General features: G+C 46.0%; 2 protein-coding genes and 1 long non-coding RNA gene across 5 annotated transcripts; 1 reads left to right on the top strand and 2 right to left on the bottom strand.

Moving 5' to 3' along the window:
• Positions 1 to 629: 629 nt before the first annotated feature.
• Positions 630 to 2,217, bottom strand: LOC109743601 (xyloglucan endotransglycosylase/hydrolase protein 8). Its single transcript, XM_020302694.4, has 3 exons — positions 1,695 to 2,217; positions 1,391 to 1,587; positions 630 to 1,310 (listed from the first exon to the last, which is right to left on the bottom strand). Exons 1-3 carry the CDS (start codon positions 1,971 to 1,973, stop codon positions 935 to 937), a joined length of 852 nt encoding a protein of 283 aa, XP_020158283.1. The 5' UTR covers positions 1,974 to 2,217; the 3' UTR covers positions 630 to 934.
• Positions 2,218 to 2,448: 231 nt separating this feature from the next.
• On the bottom strand, positions 2,449 to 7,157 carry LOC123494277 (uncharacterized). 2 transcript variants are annotated; one of them, XR_006664851.2, is made up of 5 exons: positions 6,960 to 7,157; positions 6,778 to 6,874; positions 6,620 to 6,697; positions 5,811 to 5,956; positions 2,449 to 5,695 (listed from the first exon to the last, which is right to left on the bottom strand). It is a non-coding gene; the product is annotated as an uncharacterized lncRNA (long non-coding RNA). The 2 variants fall into 2 exon arrangements; XR_006664852.2 differs by having other exon boundaries at positions 6,778 to 6,889; positions 7,046 to 7,157.
• Positions 7,158 to 12,553: 5,396 nt separating this feature from the next.
• On the top strand, positions 12,554 to 19,511 carry LOC109743611 (uncharacterized). Of its 2 annotated transcripts, none has more exons than XM_020302701.4 (4): positions 12,554 to 12,791; positions 13,243 to 13,534; positions 13,723 to 13,844; positions 19,081 to 19,511. In XM_020302701.4, exons 2-4 carry the CDS (start codon positions 13,267 to 13,269, stop codon positions 19,243 to 19,245), a joined length of 555 nt encoding a protein of 184 aa, XP_020158290.1. In that variant the 5' UTR covers positions 12,554 to 12,791; positions 13,243 to 13,266; the 3' UTR covers positions 19,246 to 19,511. The 2 variants fall into 2 exon arrangements, with proteins under 2 accessions (XP_020158290.1, XP_040247307.1); XM_040391373.3 differs by having other exon boundaries at positions 12,574 to 12,791; positions 13,248 to 13,534.
• Positions 19,512 to 19,914: the final 403 nt, after the last annotated feature.

The raw sequence follows: 19,914 nt of genomic DNA, 5'->3' as shown, positions 1-19,914 counted from the left end.
TGGGGGTTGGGGGGAGCATGTCGATTTGCCTATGAAATTGATGGAATAGGAATGAATTGTTTTCATCCGGCAACTCAAATCATAAGTTCTACATGAATTTTGTAGAGAACCAATCCTAAAGCTGAAACTAGCCCTACAAATTTTGCCTTATAATAATAATTAACAAAAGAGGGAAAATGATTTTAGATTTCATAAGCTTTGGGTATTCTAATTAACATATGTTTATATATAGTTCTAAATTTGAATGCCTCCTTGTTCTTGCCAGGAACTCAAGGTCCCCTCCTTTTCTCTCTTTCATCAGCGGTGTATTTTGTTTCAAATTCAGCCAGGTCAAGATGCACTCCAATTTACTGACTTGAACACAGTCACCATTCACCAACTAACGTGCCAACTCCCGTCTTGAACATGGCAGAGCAAAGTAAATCCGGCCGTACACTGTGTACGACTGAAGCCAGCTGAACAGCGAAGCACGCAGCTGTAACTTGTCTGCTTGCGTCACACGGTGACAGTTCAAACTCACAAGAATGTAGCCAGGCGGATAGCTCCGAAAACGAACATGTTCAGAGAGAGAGTCCACAACAATATCTCAGAGAGATATACAGAATTTCACTATCAAAAGAAAAGAAAAAGAGATGCAACGATTATTTATAATTTATTAAGGTTTGTTCATACATAACCGATTGATCACATGTGCACTCGTACTCTTTCTCTCCAAGCAGAGAAACCCACAAGAACCCACCTTAATTCTCTCTGTAACAGTAACCGTAACACTCACTGTAACAATCAAATCCATGGTGAAATGTACATGAGAAATGAACTAAAGGCAGTAACGTTTGTCCGTCTCGAATCGAATGGACAAACAAGAACATCGATCAATGACGAGGAAGGAAGGATGGAAGGAAGAAACTGATGGACGATCCATGGGGAGGATGGATCAGTTGCGGTTGCACTCGGCGGGGAAGCCGTTGGGGAAGCGCCAGCCGTCGGTGCAGTAGTCGTAGGACATGTACTTGCTCTCGGCCCAGGCGACGGTGCCGAGGGCCTTGCCGTCGAGCTCCGTGTTCATCCACGCGTCGCTGCCGGCGGGGCACGCCGACGAGCCGCCGTTGCTGACGCAGCCGTTGGAGGAGTAGCCGCGGTAGTTGACGACGAAGGGCGCCTGGCTCCAGTCGATCTTGACGTCGCCGTGGCGGGTGGCCCAGTAGCTGCCGTCCCAGAGCGTGGCGTGCACCGTCATGGGCTGGCTGCTCGGGTACGGCAGGTCGTCGTACTTCTTGAAGGTCCTCACCGGCACGTCGTCCACCTGGAATCTGATTTTAACATCGATGGAAGAATTAGACATGGAACTTGGATGCAAGATGGTGTGGGGAATGGATATGTGCGTGCGTACATGATGTTCTTGGGGTTCCAGACGATCTTGTAGGTGTGGAAGTCGGCGGTGGGGTCGAACCAGAGGTAGAACTGGTGCTCCTTCTTGCCGTCGCCGCTGGCCCACACGTTGGTGTTCATCACGTAGGGGTCGCCGCTGAGGTTGCCCATGAACTCGATGTCGATCTCGTCGTGCCCGTCGCCCTCCCCGGACGTCAGCTATTTGTATACAAACACGAGTCAACCAACCACAGTCAGACCACGATGGTCTTCGATCCCTTGCTCCTCTGAAAAGAAAAGAAAAGAAAAGAAAAGACGGAACTCACGTAGAAGGAGGTGACGGTGCCGGCGGAGTTGCCGCCGATGAGCTTCATCTGGACGCTGAACTCGCCGTAGAGGTACTTGTCCTTGGAGCTGAAGCCGGAGCCGCCGTTGCTCTGGTCGAGCGTGAGCGCCACCTGCTGGGCCAGGCCGTCGTCGTTCACGCGCACGTTGTTGCCGGAGCCGACCACGTCGAACTGGTCGTAGAACCCGGCCTCGGACGCGGCGGCGGCCATGGCCAGGACGGCCAGGCACAGGTGGAGGGAGAGGGACGGCCTCGCCATGCCGGCAGCTCGTGCGCACGTTGCTCCTCTGTACCGCAGCAGTGGAGTGCTGTGCGGTGGTGTGATGGTGCTGTGCGGTCTGGGTGCAGGAGCCGGTGCAGCTTTATACTGCCACCGTGCGGTGTGCACGCTACGCTATGAGTCGTCGGCCCCCACCGCGCAAATGGTTCTGTCGGGCGGAGCGCGAAACTTTCCTTCGGATCTGGGCAGGGGTGGGTATGGTGATCTGCTCTGCTGGTGTAGTTCGTTGACGAGAGGAGAGGGGCGATGTCTTGGATATTCAATTTTCGGTACTAAGAGCATCTACAACAGGACCTCTCAAATCCGTCTCATGCGTCCAGGCGGGCCGCCCGGTCGCCGCGGTGCGAACGCCGTGTGGCGTCGCTCCAGCTCGTCGCTCCAGCTCGTCGCCCAAGACAAAATTTGGCTATTTAAGCCGGAGTCCCGCAACCCTAACCCAACCCCCTCCCCCCTCCCCGCGCCGCCAGTCCGAACCCATCCACCTCCTCCCTCTCCCGCTCCGGCGCTCTATCCACGCTCTGGCACTCCTCAATGGTCCGGAGCAAGATCACGTACTATGCCATGCTGACGCTGGAGTGCCGCTACGAGATCCAGCAGCAGATCTGGACGAGGGAAGCGGCGCGCGCCGCCCGCATCGCTGTCGGGCTGCCTCCGGACTCGCCGGAGGAGGAGGAGGAGCTGGGGGAAGAGAGGAGGAGGAGGAGATGGCTCCGATGGAGGTGGAGGAGGCGGAGGAGCCGGACCAGCAGGTGCCGGCCTTCAACATGGGGCAAGCGGAGGCGGAGTTCATCGTCGCCCAGTCCGACGAGATGGCCGAGCAGCAGGCCATCCTGGAGTCCATCCAGGATGAGGCATATGTGGAGGCCAACCGGGCGTTCCTCCGGCGGCGGCAGGCGGAGGCCGACGCGCTCTTCGACGAGCTCGACGCGGAAATAGAGGCGGAGGAGGCCGGAGCTGCAGCTACCGACCATGCTGCCGGAGCCGGGCACGGAGATCGTGGTGATCTCCGACGAGGAGTAGCTATGCTCGACGTAGTACGTAGGTTTTATTTCTTTTTGCATGTCTTTGTATGGATAGAATCGAGTATGAGATGTCCCGATGCAACAAATGAAATTTGAGGTGTGCCCGGTCACTCCCCGCGAACGCGTCCGCGGGCGTTTGAGGGGTCAGATTTGCCATATGTGGTTGTAGATGCTCTGACGCGTTCGTGGGGTCAGATTTGCCATATATGGTTGTAGATGCTCTAATATAGTAAACGCAATGTTTTCACCTGAAATACTGTTGAACTGAATCCTCGTCGATCTTATGTTGGTAGGTGTTGACATATAATTGTATTGTCTAGTCTCTTCCATCAGATCGGTATTTTGGTTGCATTGACTAGAGCATTCACTTCTACATGGTATCAGAGTCAAGAGGTCTTGAGTTCAAGACCCAGCTGGCGCAATTAAATTGCAACCCACCTTCGATCCACGTTTAGGCCTGAGGGAGCCACACGTGAGGGGGAGTGTTGACATATAATTGTATTGCCTAGTCTCTTCCATCAGATCAATATTTTGGTTGCATTGGCTAGAGCATGCACTTCTACAAATAAGGCATCTCCAAACGCGAAACCTCAAAACGCCCGCATTGGTCCTGGCCAAGCTATCCGGACGCAATTCATCATCCAACATGGTACCTCGTCTGTTTGTTGGATGAAGCTCTAGGGCAACAATGTGTGGAATGACCTGTTTCAATTCTGACTCAAGTGTCGTTGTTTTGGTATTGCCAGAAGAGATGCGCTGTGTGTGCTGCTCTTTAGTTTGCCTTCCTAGCCTGTGTAGTGACTTGTGAATCCTTGGTTTCTCTTAGTAATGGAAATCAGAAGGGGGAGACCCTTCTTTTATCAATTTTTTTATCTAGGATATAATATTTACACTTGAGCTATTGTTGTAGTAGGGATATGTACGTGTTATTTATGGTTGAATTGTGCTATTTTCTATAATTGTTTTGAGTGTCGTGGGCTTAAAAAACATGGGCAAACATTTAGGAGACAGGGTTGGATGCCGGCTCCTGTATCCGTGTCCGTGGACTAGTCGTGACCAGACCACAAACAAATGCAGTGTCTGTTTTGGGGGTCTGCATTGAAGATCCCCATATCATCGAAGGGATCAATGTAGAGGGTTGCTAGTCCTTCCGGTAAGGTTCTATATCATTTGTCAATGCACATATTCTCCAAACCACATTTTTCTGAAAAGGATGATGAACCCATAGCCTCCGCGTCATATAAACGCACACAATTATCGTTCTTTAAAACACATGTTGAACATTGTTTATTGTTTACAGATATGATTTACTTATCAAACCAAAGCAGTTTAAGTGGATGTAAATATCAAAGCGATAAAAATGTTAATCATCCCTCAACTTCTCAATTAGTACGAATTTGGTTCATGACTTTAAACCGAACAAGTTGCACCCTCAACTTTTAACTTTTGATGTCGGCCAAGAGTCTTGTCCCTCTCTGAAACGATAGCAAGCTTTGTGACGCGGCGCGGTTTTAACCTTGACTGACACTTATTCATGCTGACGTGTCCTAGCGGATTTTCTTGGGTCATACTCTTTGTCTCCCTTACCGGTAGGGCCCACCTGGCAACTCTTTTTTGTGTTTTGTGTGGCACACCAACACTACAACTATTTTTGTGTGTGGTCTAGTTAGCAGCAGCAACATGGTCGCCCTTGATTTCTTTCTCTTTCCACTTACTTCGCTCCACCCTACACCGTTTCGCAGTGGCGGGCGCTATGGAGCCAAGAGCACATGCATGGTGTACGCTGGGCCTCACGCACTTGAGACCGCCCTGGTTGCTACGACGAGTGGATCCTGCCATGCGAGCCCATGCCGGTAACCCGCACCACCACATCATGCTCGTTACCTGCCTACGTACAAGTGTTGCGATGACGAGTTCACCCCGTTGTCGTTGTGGCTCGATCCCTGCGGCCCGAATACCCTGCTCCTCAGCATGGATACTGCTTCGGCTTAGCGGAGAGACAAAACTTGTCGGGTATGAAAAATTGAGGGTGTGGTTGTCTGATTTTAAAGTTGAGGGACTAAATCTATATTGGTCAACAGTTTTACGGAGGAAATGTCAAATCATTTTATCATTTGTTTAACCAAACAGTTAGGGCATCTATAACGGGGGCACTTAGCCCAGGTGCCAGGGATGAAATCCTTGCCGTTTCCCTTAAATCCCATCCGATGCCAGGTTTTTTGGCTGGCATCGATGCCAGTTCAGTCGCCGGACGCCCTAATCCCTTTTCTTCACGTACGAGCAATTTTAACCAACGCTAGAGTTTTTTTACATAGGAAACTAATTCTGTTAGCGCTAAAACAAAGAGCCCTGCGTTGTAGAAACAGACTCTCACAGGGACGCCAGTTCCATAATTAATATTTTTTATTTTCTAAGCGTCTACACAAGCACCCCTGCAATGGAGATGCCAACATGGGGTGGAAAAAGAAACGTTGATGGGTTGACTCAAAAAAGGAAAACGGGATATCAGAACCCATGTGAATTGACCGTATGTGCACAGTGCTGCGGTGCTGTCCTTACCCACACGTGTTGAATGCTCAGTTTATCACTGATTCACTTGTGCTCGTCCTTTTTTTGAGTGAGGGCCAGGTGTTCGGCCAAAATGTTGATTGTGACAGGAAAAATAACTTCTTGGGACACCTATGTACCACAAAAGAGGAGCACGATTAACAAACAAATGGACTAATCAGATGAAGTGGCATATACCCATAAATGCAATGTTTTCCCCTGAAATACTATCAAATTGAATCCTCACCGTTCTTAGGTTGTTTCATTGGAAGGGATCATTGTAGCTGGTTGCCAGTCACTCCTTTTCTTTCAAACTTGTCGATATGTTGTGTTCTCCAAAACACTTTTCTTTTTCCGAAAAGGACGATGAACTTGCATGTCGGCCATCATATACTGCAGGCAACCATCATTTTTCAAAACACACATTTGGCATTATTTATTGTGGGTAAATATAATTTTATTTATCCACCCAATGTATTTAAGTGGATCTTTCAAGGATATACATAATTTTTTTTGCCCCACAACAACTTATTGACTAGTGAGGATTTGGTTCATCAACGTTAAAACGAACAATTTGTACCATCGGCTTTCGATACCGCACAAATTTGATCCCTCTTGGGAATGGAAGTGATTTCTTTGATGATGTGGCATGGTGCTTAACCTTTTTTTTTGTGTGGTGCTTAACCTTGATCGGCACTTTTTCCTATCTTACCGGTTGGCCCACATGGCGGCTCTTTCTTCAATCACGGGTGGCACATTAACATTGAATTTCTTTGCTCTGCATGTTCTCCAAAACACATATTTGACATTACATATGGTTTTATTTATCCATATTGCATTTGTCCGATACCATAATCGTTGAGTGTGCACTGAGGGACCAATCCACACTCTAGTCGACAAGTTTATGGATGAAATATCAGATGGTTTTATTTGTTCAAAGTTATCCGGTAAAGTTGATGTTGAACAAGAAATGTTAAATAATCGATTAAGCCGAACCACATTAGCTCAAAAAGCAAAGAAAGCGAGACATCTAAACCCATGAGAATTTGATTGTACCTGCACAGTGCCGTCGTGCTGTCCTTGCCACCGATTCACTAGCGCTCATCCCTTTTCGAGTGAAGGCCAGATGTTGGGCTGAAATGTTGAGCGAAACAATAAGTCTCTGACACATTCGTAGTACCACACAAGAGAGGAACATGCAGTACAAAACTAACCAACAAATGGACCAATGAAGCAATCAGACAAAGTGGCCGCTCATTCAGTGGTGCTTATTCTTTTCCGAGTGAAGGCGAGGAGTCGGGGGCCAAAATGCTGGGCGAAAAAGTACTAAGAGACAGACGTACCAGAAAAGAGAGGAACAAGATTAACTAACTAACAAATGGACCAATGGACTAACCAGATAAAGCGGCATGTACTACCCATGCATGCAACGCAAAATGCATGATGATGGAGCTATAGCTAGTAGCTTTAGCTGATTCGTACCAAAGTATCCGTCGGTTGGGCGCGCGTTCGGTAAGCTCTCCGTCTCACGCATCAAATCAGGCCACTAATTGATGATTACTACCTCCACTAATAACGAATGGAATCTTTGTTTAATTAGTTCGTTGGTGGCTCGCTTCACTCGTACGCCCCCTCCGAGTCCTCTCTCTTATAGCATCTCCAGCGACGTCCCCAACACGTCCCTCTAGGCCACTTTTTCAGCGCCGGCGTCAAAAAAAGCCCCAATCGCGTTCCCAGGACGACGAAAAGCGCCGGTTCGGCCCTTTTTTCCGCCCGGCGACCACAGGCCGAACCCGACGCACTGGGGGGGGGGGGTGATCGGAGGCTCCGGCGTAAGGGAAAAGCGCGGCTGGCCCACACCTCAGGTGAAAAGTCAAGATTTTCTTCCCCGACTCGCCTTCCAGCCCCCGCGCCCTCGGCCGCCACTAGCTATATCCCGGCGCCGACCGCCGCCTTTCACCGCTAGATAGCCATTCCCTGCCGGAAAAATAGCAGAGGTTCGCCGAGGCAGCCCCTCCAACAGCAGTTGGGCGTTTCCAGCCGCGGAGGGGTAGTTTAGCGGCGGGTGCACGCCCACCGGGCGCAAGGTGTTCGGCGATTTGCCTGCCTCGGCGATGGACTCGGATGACGAGGAATCGCTCGCCGCGCTGCTGGAGGAGGAAGCCGAGGCCGACGTCCAGGAAGAAGAGCATCTGATGGTGCTCGCCGCCCTCGCCCAGCTGCTGGCGAGCACTGAAAAGCCGCGGCGAGGTGGCTCGGCTTTTGGGCGGGTGAAAGCAAAAAACCGGCATCGTCTCGAAGGCTACTGCATGCTCTACTCCGACTACTTCGCCGATGCTCCACTTCACGGCGACAAAACATTTCGGCGCCGTTATCGGATGAGCCGAAAGCTCTTTCTCAGAATTGTGAATTCCATCCGGGAGTTCGACAACTACTTCAAGTGCAAGATGGATTGCACCGGCAAACTTGGATTCACCTCGATCCAGAAGTGCACGACAGCGATGAGGATGCTTGCATACGGAGCTCCCGGTGATTCACTCGACGACTATGGGCGCATGGCCGAGTCCACCAGCATAGAGTGTTTCTACAAGTTCTGTCGGGCAATGGTGGCTGTGTTTGGACCGCAATACTTGAGAACACCCAATGCGGAAGACACTGCTCCGATCCTAGCACAGAATGCAGCAAGAGGATTTCCTGGGATGCTTGGAAGCATCGACTGCATGCATTGGAAATGGAAGAATTGCCCATTTGCTTGGCAGGGGATGTACAAAGGCGCCAAAGGCGGTTGCAGTGTGGTACTTGAGGCGGTGGCCACACATGACCTCTGGATTTGGCACTCCTTCTTTGGTATGCCAGGAACTCACAATGACATCAACGTGCTGCAGTGCTCTCCTGTCTTTGCCAAGCTTGTTGAAGGTCATTCTCCTCCGGAGAACTTCGAGATCAATGGGCGGCACTACAACAAGGGGTACTATCTAGCTGATGGCATCTATCCGAGATGGTCGACATTTGTGAAGACGATCTCAAACCCTGTGCCAGGAGGCAAGAACGCCTGGTTTGCGAAGATTCAGGAGGCTTGCAGGAAGGATGTCGAGCGGGCATTTGTTGTTGTCCGGTACCCCGCTCAGACCTGGTCCAAAGATCAAATGTGGGAGATTATGACTTGTTGTGTCATCTTGCACAACATGATCATCGAGAGCAAGCAAGAAGACCTAGTGTTTGACACTGAACCATACTACAGGCAGGGTCCTCTAGCCGAAGTTGATCACCAGCTACCGGCAACCTGGACTGCCTATCTCAGTATGCATCAGGAGATCCGAGACCCACAGGTGCATCATCAACTGCAGAAAGATCTGATTGAGCACCTATGGAGGCTGAAGGGGGACGCCGGGCGCGATGTGTGATGAAATATGAGTTTTTATTTGTTGAACTATATAATTTATATTGAACTATTTGTTGTTGTACTATTTTGTTGAAGTATTTGATTTTTCTGTGATGAAAATGTGATAAGAAAAAAATTATGTTGATAATTGAACGCCGAGACACGATGAACCACGCCGAATATGGGTCTATTCTCGCCCATATGGGCCCTTTATTCGCCGAAATGGGGTTGAAAAGTGGGCCAATTTCGGCGCCTGGGGGCGACGACTGGGCGCAAAACCGCCCCCAGCGCCGATTGTATCGCCGGCTCGCCCCCAGGGCAATTTTTATGCGTCCTGGGGGGGCCAACGGCCGGAGATGCTCTAACCGCTCGATCGTTGATGGATTCTCGTGCACGGACGGTGCCGGTGGTGACAGCGCGGGGCTAAATTTCATGTTTTAATCCTTTTTTAAAACTTTTTTTTGCGGGGGACCCTTTTTTAAAACTTGATCGAGATCTAATCCTGTCTTGTAATTTTTTTAAGATCTAACCGTTTTTTTTACCGTCAAGGTCCATGACGATAGGTTATAATAGCCTACCGTCAAGTTCCCTGGTAGTAGGGTTGCACATCTTATCTTTTTTTTAAAAAAATATGAAACACAGTGCATCCTCGTACCTACCGCCGGTTTGGCGGTAGGGTTGTACACCCTATCGTTAGCCTGTTTGGTGGTAGGGATGTTTCCTACCGCCAGGGGTCTGACGGTAGGCTGTTACACCCTACGGCCATGGACCCTGGCGGTAGAAAAAATGTCAGATCCCGAAAATTTTACAAACTTACGTTAGATCTGGATTAACTTTCATAAAAGGGTCAAAACACGAAAAATTGCCGAAGCGCGAAGCGGCTCGGGTGCGGGCAGAGGGGAAAGGCGGTGGGTTGCGCGTTGCACTCGGGCCGACTGCCGGTGCGCGGTCGCTGTGTATGCCCGTCAATTCGGTTCCTTTCTACGGGTCTCGCTTTCACACGCCGCTTGGAGGTTGGAGGCTTGGAGCCCATACCATGCGTACGCACGCACAGTGGTCAGTGGTGCCGAGTGGACTGCGGGTGTGCATAGGCGTGGCGAGGCCATCTCGGGGATAAGTGTGGGCCGACGATGCCGGTGGCCAGATGCCCCGGAACGAAGTGGTCGTGCTCGCCGGCCGGTGGCGCGTCCCTTCATCGGTTTGTGCCCAACGCGTGTAGCTACAGGTCGCGTAGAACCACCCGTTGCTAGCTAGCTAGATGCAACCTTGGCATGAGGTGGCATGCATACCCATGTTGTAGTATATATCTTTACCTATTAATAAATGGACTAGCTTAGTTCTTTCACGTGTATTACCAGGTTATTAAGCTAGCCCTTTTATATTTCCGTACAAGACTATAAGTCGATTTTCTTCCTTTATAATAAAGTTGAGCAACGCAATGCCATTCCGATTTTAGGTCGTATTTGTTCGTGTGTTGCAACCTGGCATGAATATATCGTAATAATGATAGATAGGTGTCACACATACCTGACTTTTTTTTTATGACAATAGTCACGTAAGATGGCAAATTTCAGTGACACACGGCAAGTTTCTGTTAAAATATAAACTAAAGCACAATGTTGGTATCCTCACGTGACTAAGAGCATCTCTAACGGGCGCCCAAAAAGAGCTCCGCGCATTAAAAGTTTGTTTTTTTGGGCGCCGGACAGCTCCAGCAGAAGCTGTAGCGCTAAAAGTTTTTGGGCACGCGCTGAAAAACGCTATCGCGCGCAGCATATTTGGGGCGCCGGATTGCGCGCGCTTCACAATTTGCACTGTCTGCTTTTTGGGCGCGCGTTTTTGGGCGCCTGCTAAAGCAAAGTTGGTCCCGACGCATTAAAAGTGCTACAGTGGCGCGCTATAACGTTTATTGGGCGCGTAATTTTTGTGCGGCCGTTGGAGATGCTCTAAGCTTGTCACAAAAAAATGTCCGGAGTTGCCGTGTGTTCGTACCTGACGTGTGACACTTATCAGAGTCCTAAGTTAGCCCGTGATTTACCTGCCCACATTAATTTGATTGCGTAAAAAAATCATTTGGAGATGTTCGCATACACGTACATACAATAATCCCTACGAACGCGCGTGTGCACACACACACTCCCCTATCCCTATGAGCTCCTTCGAGATACTGAGCTGACATAATATCTTACATTGACGAAGTCACCACATGCACGTTGACTCGACGAGAACATCTCGTCCCACTAAATGAACAAAGTCTGACATAAATCGAGAAAAATGCATGCACCAGTGCCAAGCCTAGGATATGAATCTTGGCGGGCTGATTCACCACAAGAAACCTAACAATCTGAACCACGCTCAGGTCACACTCAAAGAGCATTTCAGATCTTCGGCAATGGCGGCGGGTAGGGTTGGGAACAGGAGAGTGTCTCCCCCCCTCCTTTGTTTTTTCTCAGGCTGCACAGACGGGGTAGGGTTACAAGAGCCCGGATCTTTGTAACAAAGGAAATTAATTTTTTTTTGTAAATTAAAGGTGGGATAGCCGGATAGTTGAGTCGGTTTTCATGAAGAATCACTAAAATAAAGATGGGATGAAAAAAAAATCAAAACAGGTGAACATGAGGGGAAAGTAGGTGAGGAATGAAGGACGAGCATACGGCAAAACCTTACGTTCCTTTTAGGTAGGAGAGGTTATGTGCTTTACCGGCTCTTGCAAAATTATTATTTAGGCTTGTGTTGTAATAATTTGTTTTGTCTCGGTCAATGAAGAAAAATGTTTTATTAGTCTATTTTGCAAATTTGTGTGCAAGAAAAAAGATTGTTTTGTCTCGGCCAATGCGCCACCGCGTTGGGCCATGATTTCTGTCCGTTTCGACCCAATGGAAGCGTACAGAAAAAATGTGTCGGCGCGTTAGAGTTGCTCAAATGGATGCGGCTTTTCCCGTTTTTGTCGGTTTGAGTCGGCTGAGTCTTTTTTTTAGGGGAGTTTGAGTTGGCTGAGTGAACATGCGTGTCGCGTAGGATTCATTCTAGGTCCTCCCGTTTTTGGCCCGCACGCCAGAAACCAGGCACGCGCAGCCCCCTCGCTCCCCTTCGCGCCCTTCTGGGCCGACCCATTTGCTGGCTCGCCCCTTTTTTTCCTTTTGTTTTTTATCCAATAATTCGGGAAATCAAAAAGTTCTAAAATTCAAAAAAGTTACAAATTTCGAATAAAAAATGTTCACGATTTCAAAAATATGTTCGGGAATTCACAAAATGTTCATGGCTTAAGAGAATGTTCACGAATTTGTAAAAACTATTCATGAATTAAAAAATGATTTCACTCCCAATTTCAAAAAATGTTTGCGAATTCGAAAAATGGTCACGATTTATGAGAAATGTTCACGAGTTTAAAAGATGATCATTATTCTGAAAAATTCTTTGTGCATTTAACTATGCATGATTCAAAAAAATCACGATTTATGATTTTTTTGTGAATTTTAAAAAAGGTACAATCTTTAAGAGAATGTTCATAAATTTTTAAAAAATGTTCATGAATTCAAAATATGTAAAGTAAAAAGAAAAATAAAAAAAGAAGGAAAAAAAAATCAGATTCGGGCTGGCCCATACGAACAGGACAGGAGTCGCCCTTCATTCCCCTGATTCTCCTCATCCAGATCGAGCCGCCGCCGCCGGCTCGCCCTCTCCTGCGGCACCTCGCCGTAAGCACCGCCGCCGCCGCTCCCCTCCTCCACACCGCCACCGTCCCAGCTGCCAGCCGTCCGCCGTGCGCACGCACCGCCCCGCCCCCTCCACTGCTGACGTCCCCGAGCAGCCGAGCTCCCCTGCTTCCTCTCCGCGCCGTCCAAGGTGAGCTCCCCTGCTCCTTCTCCCTCTCCCTCCGTTACGTTCCGTACCACCGTTGAGGAAGCCCCGCTCGATCAGCGAGCTCCGGCTGCCATGGCTTCCATGGAAGCAATCTCCAAGCCGGCTCTGTTTCCCTGTTTTTTTTCGTCAACTAGTAACCGAGGTAGCTATGTTTGTTACTACAGTACAGGCATACAATGGGCTGAAGATAATAGTTTTCTTCTTAGATAATGTGCTGATGAAACATATCATGTGTATATAAATGATAAAGAGCATCCTAGTGGCTATCTTTGTTACTAGGATTGTGATGCAACACTACATTACAAGCATACAATGGTATTAAGATTATACTGCAGATAAGCTGAAAAAACAGGCACTAAAAACTAAAAAGAACTGTCTGGCTTATTACTGGAGCTTATTTTCACATGAGCTTATCTGGAGCTTATTTTCACAGGATAGCTCAAAAGAACTGGCCTCGATGGCGCTCCTCCGAGCCCTCCGGCGAGCCCGCCCGCCGCTCTACTCGCCGGAAGCGCCTCTTTCCCGGCGCGCCCCAGGTCCTCCTGCGCTCCCTGCCCGTCCTCTCCGGCTCCTGGATCCGATCGGGTTCCGGCCGTTCTCCGCCGCCGTGGCCACCGCACCGGAAATGGGCGCCAGCCTCTTCAGAGGGCTCATGGAGACCAGGTTCCCCAAGCGGCGTCCAGGATTCGTGTCCCGGCGCAAGAGGGCCAGCCTGCGACCCAAAGGTATGGTGATCCCTGCCATTCCGTTTTGTAGCTGTCACGATTCAAAGATCTGCATGTTTAATTTGGATTATCACCATTTTAATTGTGCGTGCCTGCTGTGCTGATTTGTGTGATTCATTCAAACTGTGCGCCGCTCTTGCAGTTTCAGTCTGGTTAACACTGCTGATGCTGCTGTTATTGGTTGGCAGGTCCACACTACTGGGTGAAGTGCATGCCGGGGGAGCCTATCCCTTCGAGCCAGCCGAATGAGGGCAGCGTACAGGGGAGGAAGGAGAAGAAGCGGATCAAGCAGCGCAAGGACTTTATCATGGTTTGCATTTTGTTCAGTTCCCTGCAATGCTTGTTTTGATTGTGTGATGGGTTTATGCAAGGTTATCAAAATCTATCTGTGTCTCTGGAGTAACAGGCCAATGAAATTTTGAGAACATAGGTAGTTTTAACAGGGGAATGAAATCCTGAGAACAAAAGTAGTTTTTTCATGCTACCGAGTAGTGCTAAATTTCATGTTAGAACGGAACTAGCTAATCGTAGGAGTGAAATGCATGGTTAGTCCATAAACCACTTGAGGCCACAAACTCAAAATCTGCTAGAAACAGCTTCGGGGTGATTAAACCTGCACACATGGCTGCCAGCTCGACTGTGGCTGGACTGTACCTGAGTCATAGATTTCACAGGGGCCTATTTGCAAAATGGCCACACCTGCAAATTTCCCTTTCGAAATCCCCAATTCTTCTGGGGTGGCGGCCGTAGCTCCAGAAAGAAAATAAATAAATTTCTGCACTTAAAGAAAGCAAAGAAACAAAAAAAAAAAATCAGTTTTTGCAATGGTTTCTGTACTAATTCAGTTTGTGCACTAAAATTCATTTTCTGCGCTAAAACAGAGTGTATCTAAAGATTCAGTATCTAAACTAAAGAAGGTTTGTGGAGCAGCTGAACTTTTAAACTTAAATGTAGATGAACAGTAAATGTTCAGTCTTTTCAGTTCCTGTACTAATTCAGTTTGTGCACTAAAATTCATTTTCTGCACTAAAACAGAGTATATGTAAAGGTCCAGTATCTGGTTCAGTCTTTTCAGTTCCTGTACTAATTCAGCTTGTGCACTAAAATTCATTTTCTGCTCTAAAACATAGTATATCTAAAGATTCAGTTTTTGAACTATAGAAGGTTTGTGGAACAACTGAATTTTTAAGGGACTGTCTATTTGACAGTCGACTGAAATCCAATTGAATTACAATCAAATTTTGCACCAAATAGGCAGCTGACACGTGTATGCCCTTTATTTCCTCCTTTGGCTGTATGTATGTCTGACGAACAGCAAAAGCAGCGCATTGATGTATCAGGACTGAAACGGCCCAGCCTAAAATCCCATCTGGACCATAACGGGTTTGATGCCCTAGACCCTGCTTCTTAAAACTAGACCACAATTACGCCTGGACAGTAAAAAGGCCAGGGGAGGGGTCCCAATTTTCTCAGTTCCGAAGATTCTCCAATTCCAATCCCCACTTTGATGCTCGTGAATTTTCTAAGCTCTGAAGATCAAGAGAGAAATTTTGCCAGGACATGTGAAAACAGCAGATGTAATGCATAAATCAAGAGAGGAAACATGAACTGGACAGTTCACTAACATTGTAAAGCACAGATAAAGCCAGAACAAACTATATAGTGGAAGAAAAAAGCACACACTATATACGAAACCCACATGAATCAAGCAAGGGATAACTAGATAGTTTAGTAGCATGTGTGCCCACATGTTCACATCCCCAAACAGAATATCCTAGTGAACATACACACTGAGTAATTACAGTGAAAATCCCAGTCAAAAAGCACAGCACTTACTCTATAAAAAACAGTGTAATCACAGTTCAATTTAACTACAAAGGTACACTGGAAATACAGTATAATAACTCTGAAATTCTACTTAAATGCCCATTGTAATTACTTTGAATATTCACAGTAATTACATACAGTGCGTTACCCTGAATATCCACTGAAAAAATTACATACACTGTGTTACATACACTGTAATTACTCTGAATATACACTGTAATTACACTGAAAAAACATTGTGCTTACACTGTAAAAGACAAATGCAATTGCAGTTCAATTTGACTGCAAAAAGTACAACGGAATACACTATAAAATACAGTATAATATCTCTGAAAATCCTCTTAAATTGCCCAACGGGTTGCACTCAACTAGACCCGTTGCCAAAACAACAGAACAAAGAGGGGGGTGTACATGAAAACAAAGTAGATCAACCATAGAACAAGAATAGCACTGTAATTACATGAGCACACCTTGAAAATTATGAAAAAAAACTACTGCATATTACCAGTGTAAGAACTGTAGATTATACCACTATAAATTAGTGTAAGTCTGTGAACCTCATTTGTAATTTACAGTAGTGAATCATTTGAATCACACTAGTATGTTTACAGTTTTACGGTGGAGTTATAGTGTAAATGTGCAGTTGAATTACATTATAAATCTGTAGATTTGCAGGTTTCACAGTATCATCTAACATTGACAAACCCCAAAAACCATCTAGAAAAATGATGTTACCCAACAAAGACAAACCAACCTAACAAAGACAAACCAAACAAAATTGCCCTGGAAATTACGTTGTAACTACCCTGTGACTTACAGTGAGTTGCACAAGAATTACAGTTGCATTAGAATTACAGTGTAATTTCCCTGTGATTCACACAGTAATTGCCCTGCAAATTACACTGAATGTTGCACATGAATTACAGTAGTAATTTCCCTAAATTTATACTGTAAAATCCCTCAAATTACAGTGCAAGTGTACTGAAATTACACTGTGATTTCCATTGTAATTGACCTAAATTTGCAGTGTTGTTTGCCTCTGCAATTACACTTGCTGTGAAATTGCAAGTTAAGCAGCAGACTACAAAAAAGGTTCCAAAAATGAATGCAATATAAATCAAACCTAGTAGCCTAGAGGGACCATAGTTCTGAAAATTACACTTAATGTGATGAGAAGCTTAAGAATGAAAACCTGCATGAAATTGATGGGAATTATAGTGGAATTCTCGGGTACATTACACATCAAATCAGATGAATATTACAGTGTAAAAGAACTAGCCTAAGAAAAATGAAAAACATAAAGGAAATTCGTGGGAATTACAGTGTAATTGTGGGGTAAATTACACAGTAATATATCTAAAAAATACAGTGACTAAGCATAGGAATTACACTACAAATCAGATGAATATTACAGTCTAAAAGAAGTAGTCTAAGAAAAAAGAAAAACATAGAGGAAATTCTTGGGAATTACAGTGTAATTGTGGGGTAAATTACACTGTAATATATCTAAAAAATACACTGACTAAGCATGGGAATTACACTACAAATCAGATGACTATTATAGTGTAATGAAAACCCTACACAAAAATTTAGGGCAAGAACATGAACTACGGTGTAAGCACATGAAAAATGCTGCCAAATAGATGACTAAGTGCATAGGATTTACCACAAAAATACTACTGAAAGTACACATTAATACCTAAGCTTACACTCTAATACAAAGGAAACTGAAAAAATGTATCGGAGGGATCTAAGACTGACAACATAAGGGTAATTGCAGGGCTAGAACACAGGGGATTGCAGAAAAAATACAATCAACGACATCCACTGGAGAATCATCATGGCAAAGAAATATAGCAGAACTAATCTCTGAAATTATGACAATCCTAAACCAGGGAAACAAACACCTACATCTAACCTACCCCAAATTACATACATCTAGAATGAAAAGTCAAGAGGATACAGAGACCCTTACCAGAGCAAAATCACCAACCCTAACAACAAAAAAGTCCAATGGAATCACTAAATCTAGACACCTACCAACGACTACAGGAAACGAAACACCCACTAGCGCCTACACCCGAGGGGATTCAAACATGAAAGAGCTAAAGAGCTAACCAGGAACCACATCGATTTCATAGATCTGACACAAACACATCGGGAGGTATGGGGAAAATCTACAAGAGCAAGGAAATCTACACCAAACACGGGCAGGAACATACACCATCCATCAATCCAACACCAGAACATACATAGATCTCGAAGCTATAATAGCAGAAACAGAGGAGAGACCTAGATCACACAGGGGGGAGAGACAGACGAGAACAACCAATCGGGGCAGCCGAGGAACGAAGAGAAAGGGAGGAGAAATCAAGCTCGAGCGGAAGGGGATCTCAGAATCGACATGAACCACGGGAATCGCCTTCGCTCCTCCGCCGCTCGAGCGCCTCTTCCTCTCTGCCTTATCGAAACAGTGCCACCGAAATGAAAATGGGAAAAAGACACAGAAAATTCAAGAACCAGGCGGTAAAGGACCGGGGTGGCCTTAACGGGCTGGGACAAAAGGAAAAAACCGCGCCCGACAGAAACCAGCCCGAAAACCACACCTTCCAGCGCGAATCTCTGCGCTAGAACGGACAGACAGATATTTGAATGGCAACGAATTGAAAAACAGTCGACTGTAAAATAGCAAATCCGATTTTTAAACTTAAACAGAGATCAAAAGTAAAGGTTCAGCCTTTTCAGTTAAACAGAGATCAAATATACCATCTTTCAGTTAATAGAGATCAAATGTTCAGTTTTGGCTAACATACTGATCACATGTACCCAGTTATATTACCCTAAAACAAATTTACATTCAGTTCTTCTACATGAAGAGATCACATGTTCAGATCCACACAAACAGGAACAAAACCATAGGCATGCTTCAGAAATAAACCTCAATACCAATAATTTCGCATCATTCCATTGTCATATACATGAACACCACCACAGAGATGATGCAATCGATCATAGATGGCAAAAAACCCTACTGATTGGAAGAGGCAGGGGTGGCAGAGAGAAGAGGAGAAGAAAAACACACCATAGCCGGTGTTGACCCGCCGTCTGTTATTATCGATCTCCTTCCTGTGGTCACGGTGGCTATGGCATCGAGGCAGAGAGAAGATGAGAAGGGGGAGACGGAAGGGGTTCGCTCCAGCTACTCTTTACTTTCGACAATTTTGCACATAGCCCGCTGTCAAAGCTATCTCTCGCAGATGCGGTCCAGCCTTAGCTGAGCTTGCAGCCATGTGTGCAGGATCAGGCCCGGCGAAGCGTTTTTTGGCCTGAAGTGTGCTCTTAATTCAGTTGATGGCTAATCTATGTAGATTTTGAGTTTATGGACTAAACTGTGCTTTCAATTTGAGTTAATGGACCAACCATGCATTTCACTCTAATCATAGTTTAGACGAGTAGGTATTTTAAAAGCATTTTGCTAATACAAACACCTACATTTCTATTAACACTCTGTTCATTATTCTTTCTTGCTTTTTTCCTTTTTGTGTTCTTCTCATGGGCTTGAAGCTACAAGTTTGAAGTGCGTCAATACTTACTAGTCTCATGAAGTTACCTTGATGGATGCTTGATAGATTCAAAAACTTATGCTCTGTTCATATGTCTAATTAATCAATTACCCAGACCTGAATTCTATATTTATAATTATTGCTTTGCTTGGGCAGGCTGAGAAGAGGAAGCGCAAAGCACAGTATTCTGTTGCTGTGAAGAGGAAGGAGGCAGAACGGACGGAAAGAAAGATGGCCGCCGTGGCAAGAGACCGGGCATGGGTGGAAAGGCTGGCAGAGCTAAAACAGATGGAGGCAGAAAAGAGAGCTGCAATGGCTTGAGGAGCTCCTCTCTCTGGAGTCTGGAAACAAACGGCAACAGTTGTCAGCGATGCCATAGCCCTCGTGGGTGGAGCTCTGGCTGGCTGTACCCCTTCCCTCAGCAGCAATCTAAAAATAAATTGCTGATTTTGTTTGTTTTAGTAGGATGTTGTCAACTTGTCTTGATTGTAATGAAATATCGGTTTTACGTTGTGTTTGTTATAAGCCAAATGATGTTAGTTGTGTGCTGGTAATCAGAAATGACATGGCAAGCAGGTGTTGAGTTTCTTCTTCTGCAGTTCTGCTTGGCATAAATAAGCTTTGTATTGATCTGCTACACGTTTTGATTCGCAAGAGTGACCAGTGTAGGAAACAAAAATGTGGCATCTGATACGAGCGTAAGTGTAATGTAGAAATAAAGGAAGGATTCAAACCACAGGTAATCCAGGAAACCGAAGAGGGCATTAGTCTGAATCCGACAAGTGCCAAAACAGGCAAGTGCACTATGTAGGTGTAGGATTCCACGGAAATTGCCTTTGGAGCTCGGCCTCCAAATTCAAATTTCAAAATTTATCAAATTTCATATTTTTAAATTTCAAAAAATTCTGAAAAAATACAGATATTTTTAAATTTCAAAAAATATTCAGAATTGAATTTCAAAATCTGTTTAATTATTTTTTATAAAAAACA

Source organism: Aegilops tauschii, chromosome 1 (genome assembly GCF_002575655.3).
Source record: "Aegilops tauschii subsp. strangulata cultivar AL8/78 chromosome 1, Aet v6.0, whole genome shotgun sequence".
In the NCBI taxonomy this organism is placed as follows: Eukaryota; Viridiplantae; Streptophyta; class Magnoliopsida; order Poales; family Poaceae; genus Aegilops; species Aegilops tauschii.
Note: the sequence above shows the minus strand (reverse complement) of the source record. Positions and strands in the feature narration are given on the sequence as shown.

Excerpts from the sequence above, each read along its gene's own strand:
- LOC109743611 (XM_020302701.4), top strand. The coding sequence starts at position 13,267 with ATGGCGCTCCTCCGAGCCCTCCGGCGAGCCCGCCCGCCGCTCTACTCG. Across the intron at positions 13,535-13,722 it reads GGCCAGCCTGCGACCCAAAG|GTCCACACTACTGGGTGAAG; the intron begins GTATGGTGATCC and ends ATTGGTTGGCAG. Across the intron at positions 13,845-19,080 it reads AGCGCAAGGACTTTATCATG|GCTGAGAAGAGGAAGCGCAA; the intron begins GTTTGCATTTTG and ends TTGCTTGGGCAG.
- LOC109743601 (XM_020302694.4), bottom strand. The coding sequence starts at position 1,973 with ATGGCGAGGCCGTCCCTCTCCCTCCACCTGTGCCTGGCCGTCCTGGCC. Across the intron at positions 1,588-1,694 it reads GCACCGTCACCTCCTTCTAC|CTGACGTCCGGGGAGGGCGA; the intron begins GTGAGTTCCGTC and ends GTATACAAATAG. Across the intron at positions 1,311-1,390 it reads TGGAACCCCAAGAACATCAT|ATTCCAGGTGGACGACGTGC; the intron begins GTACGCACGCAC and ends TGTTAAAATCAG.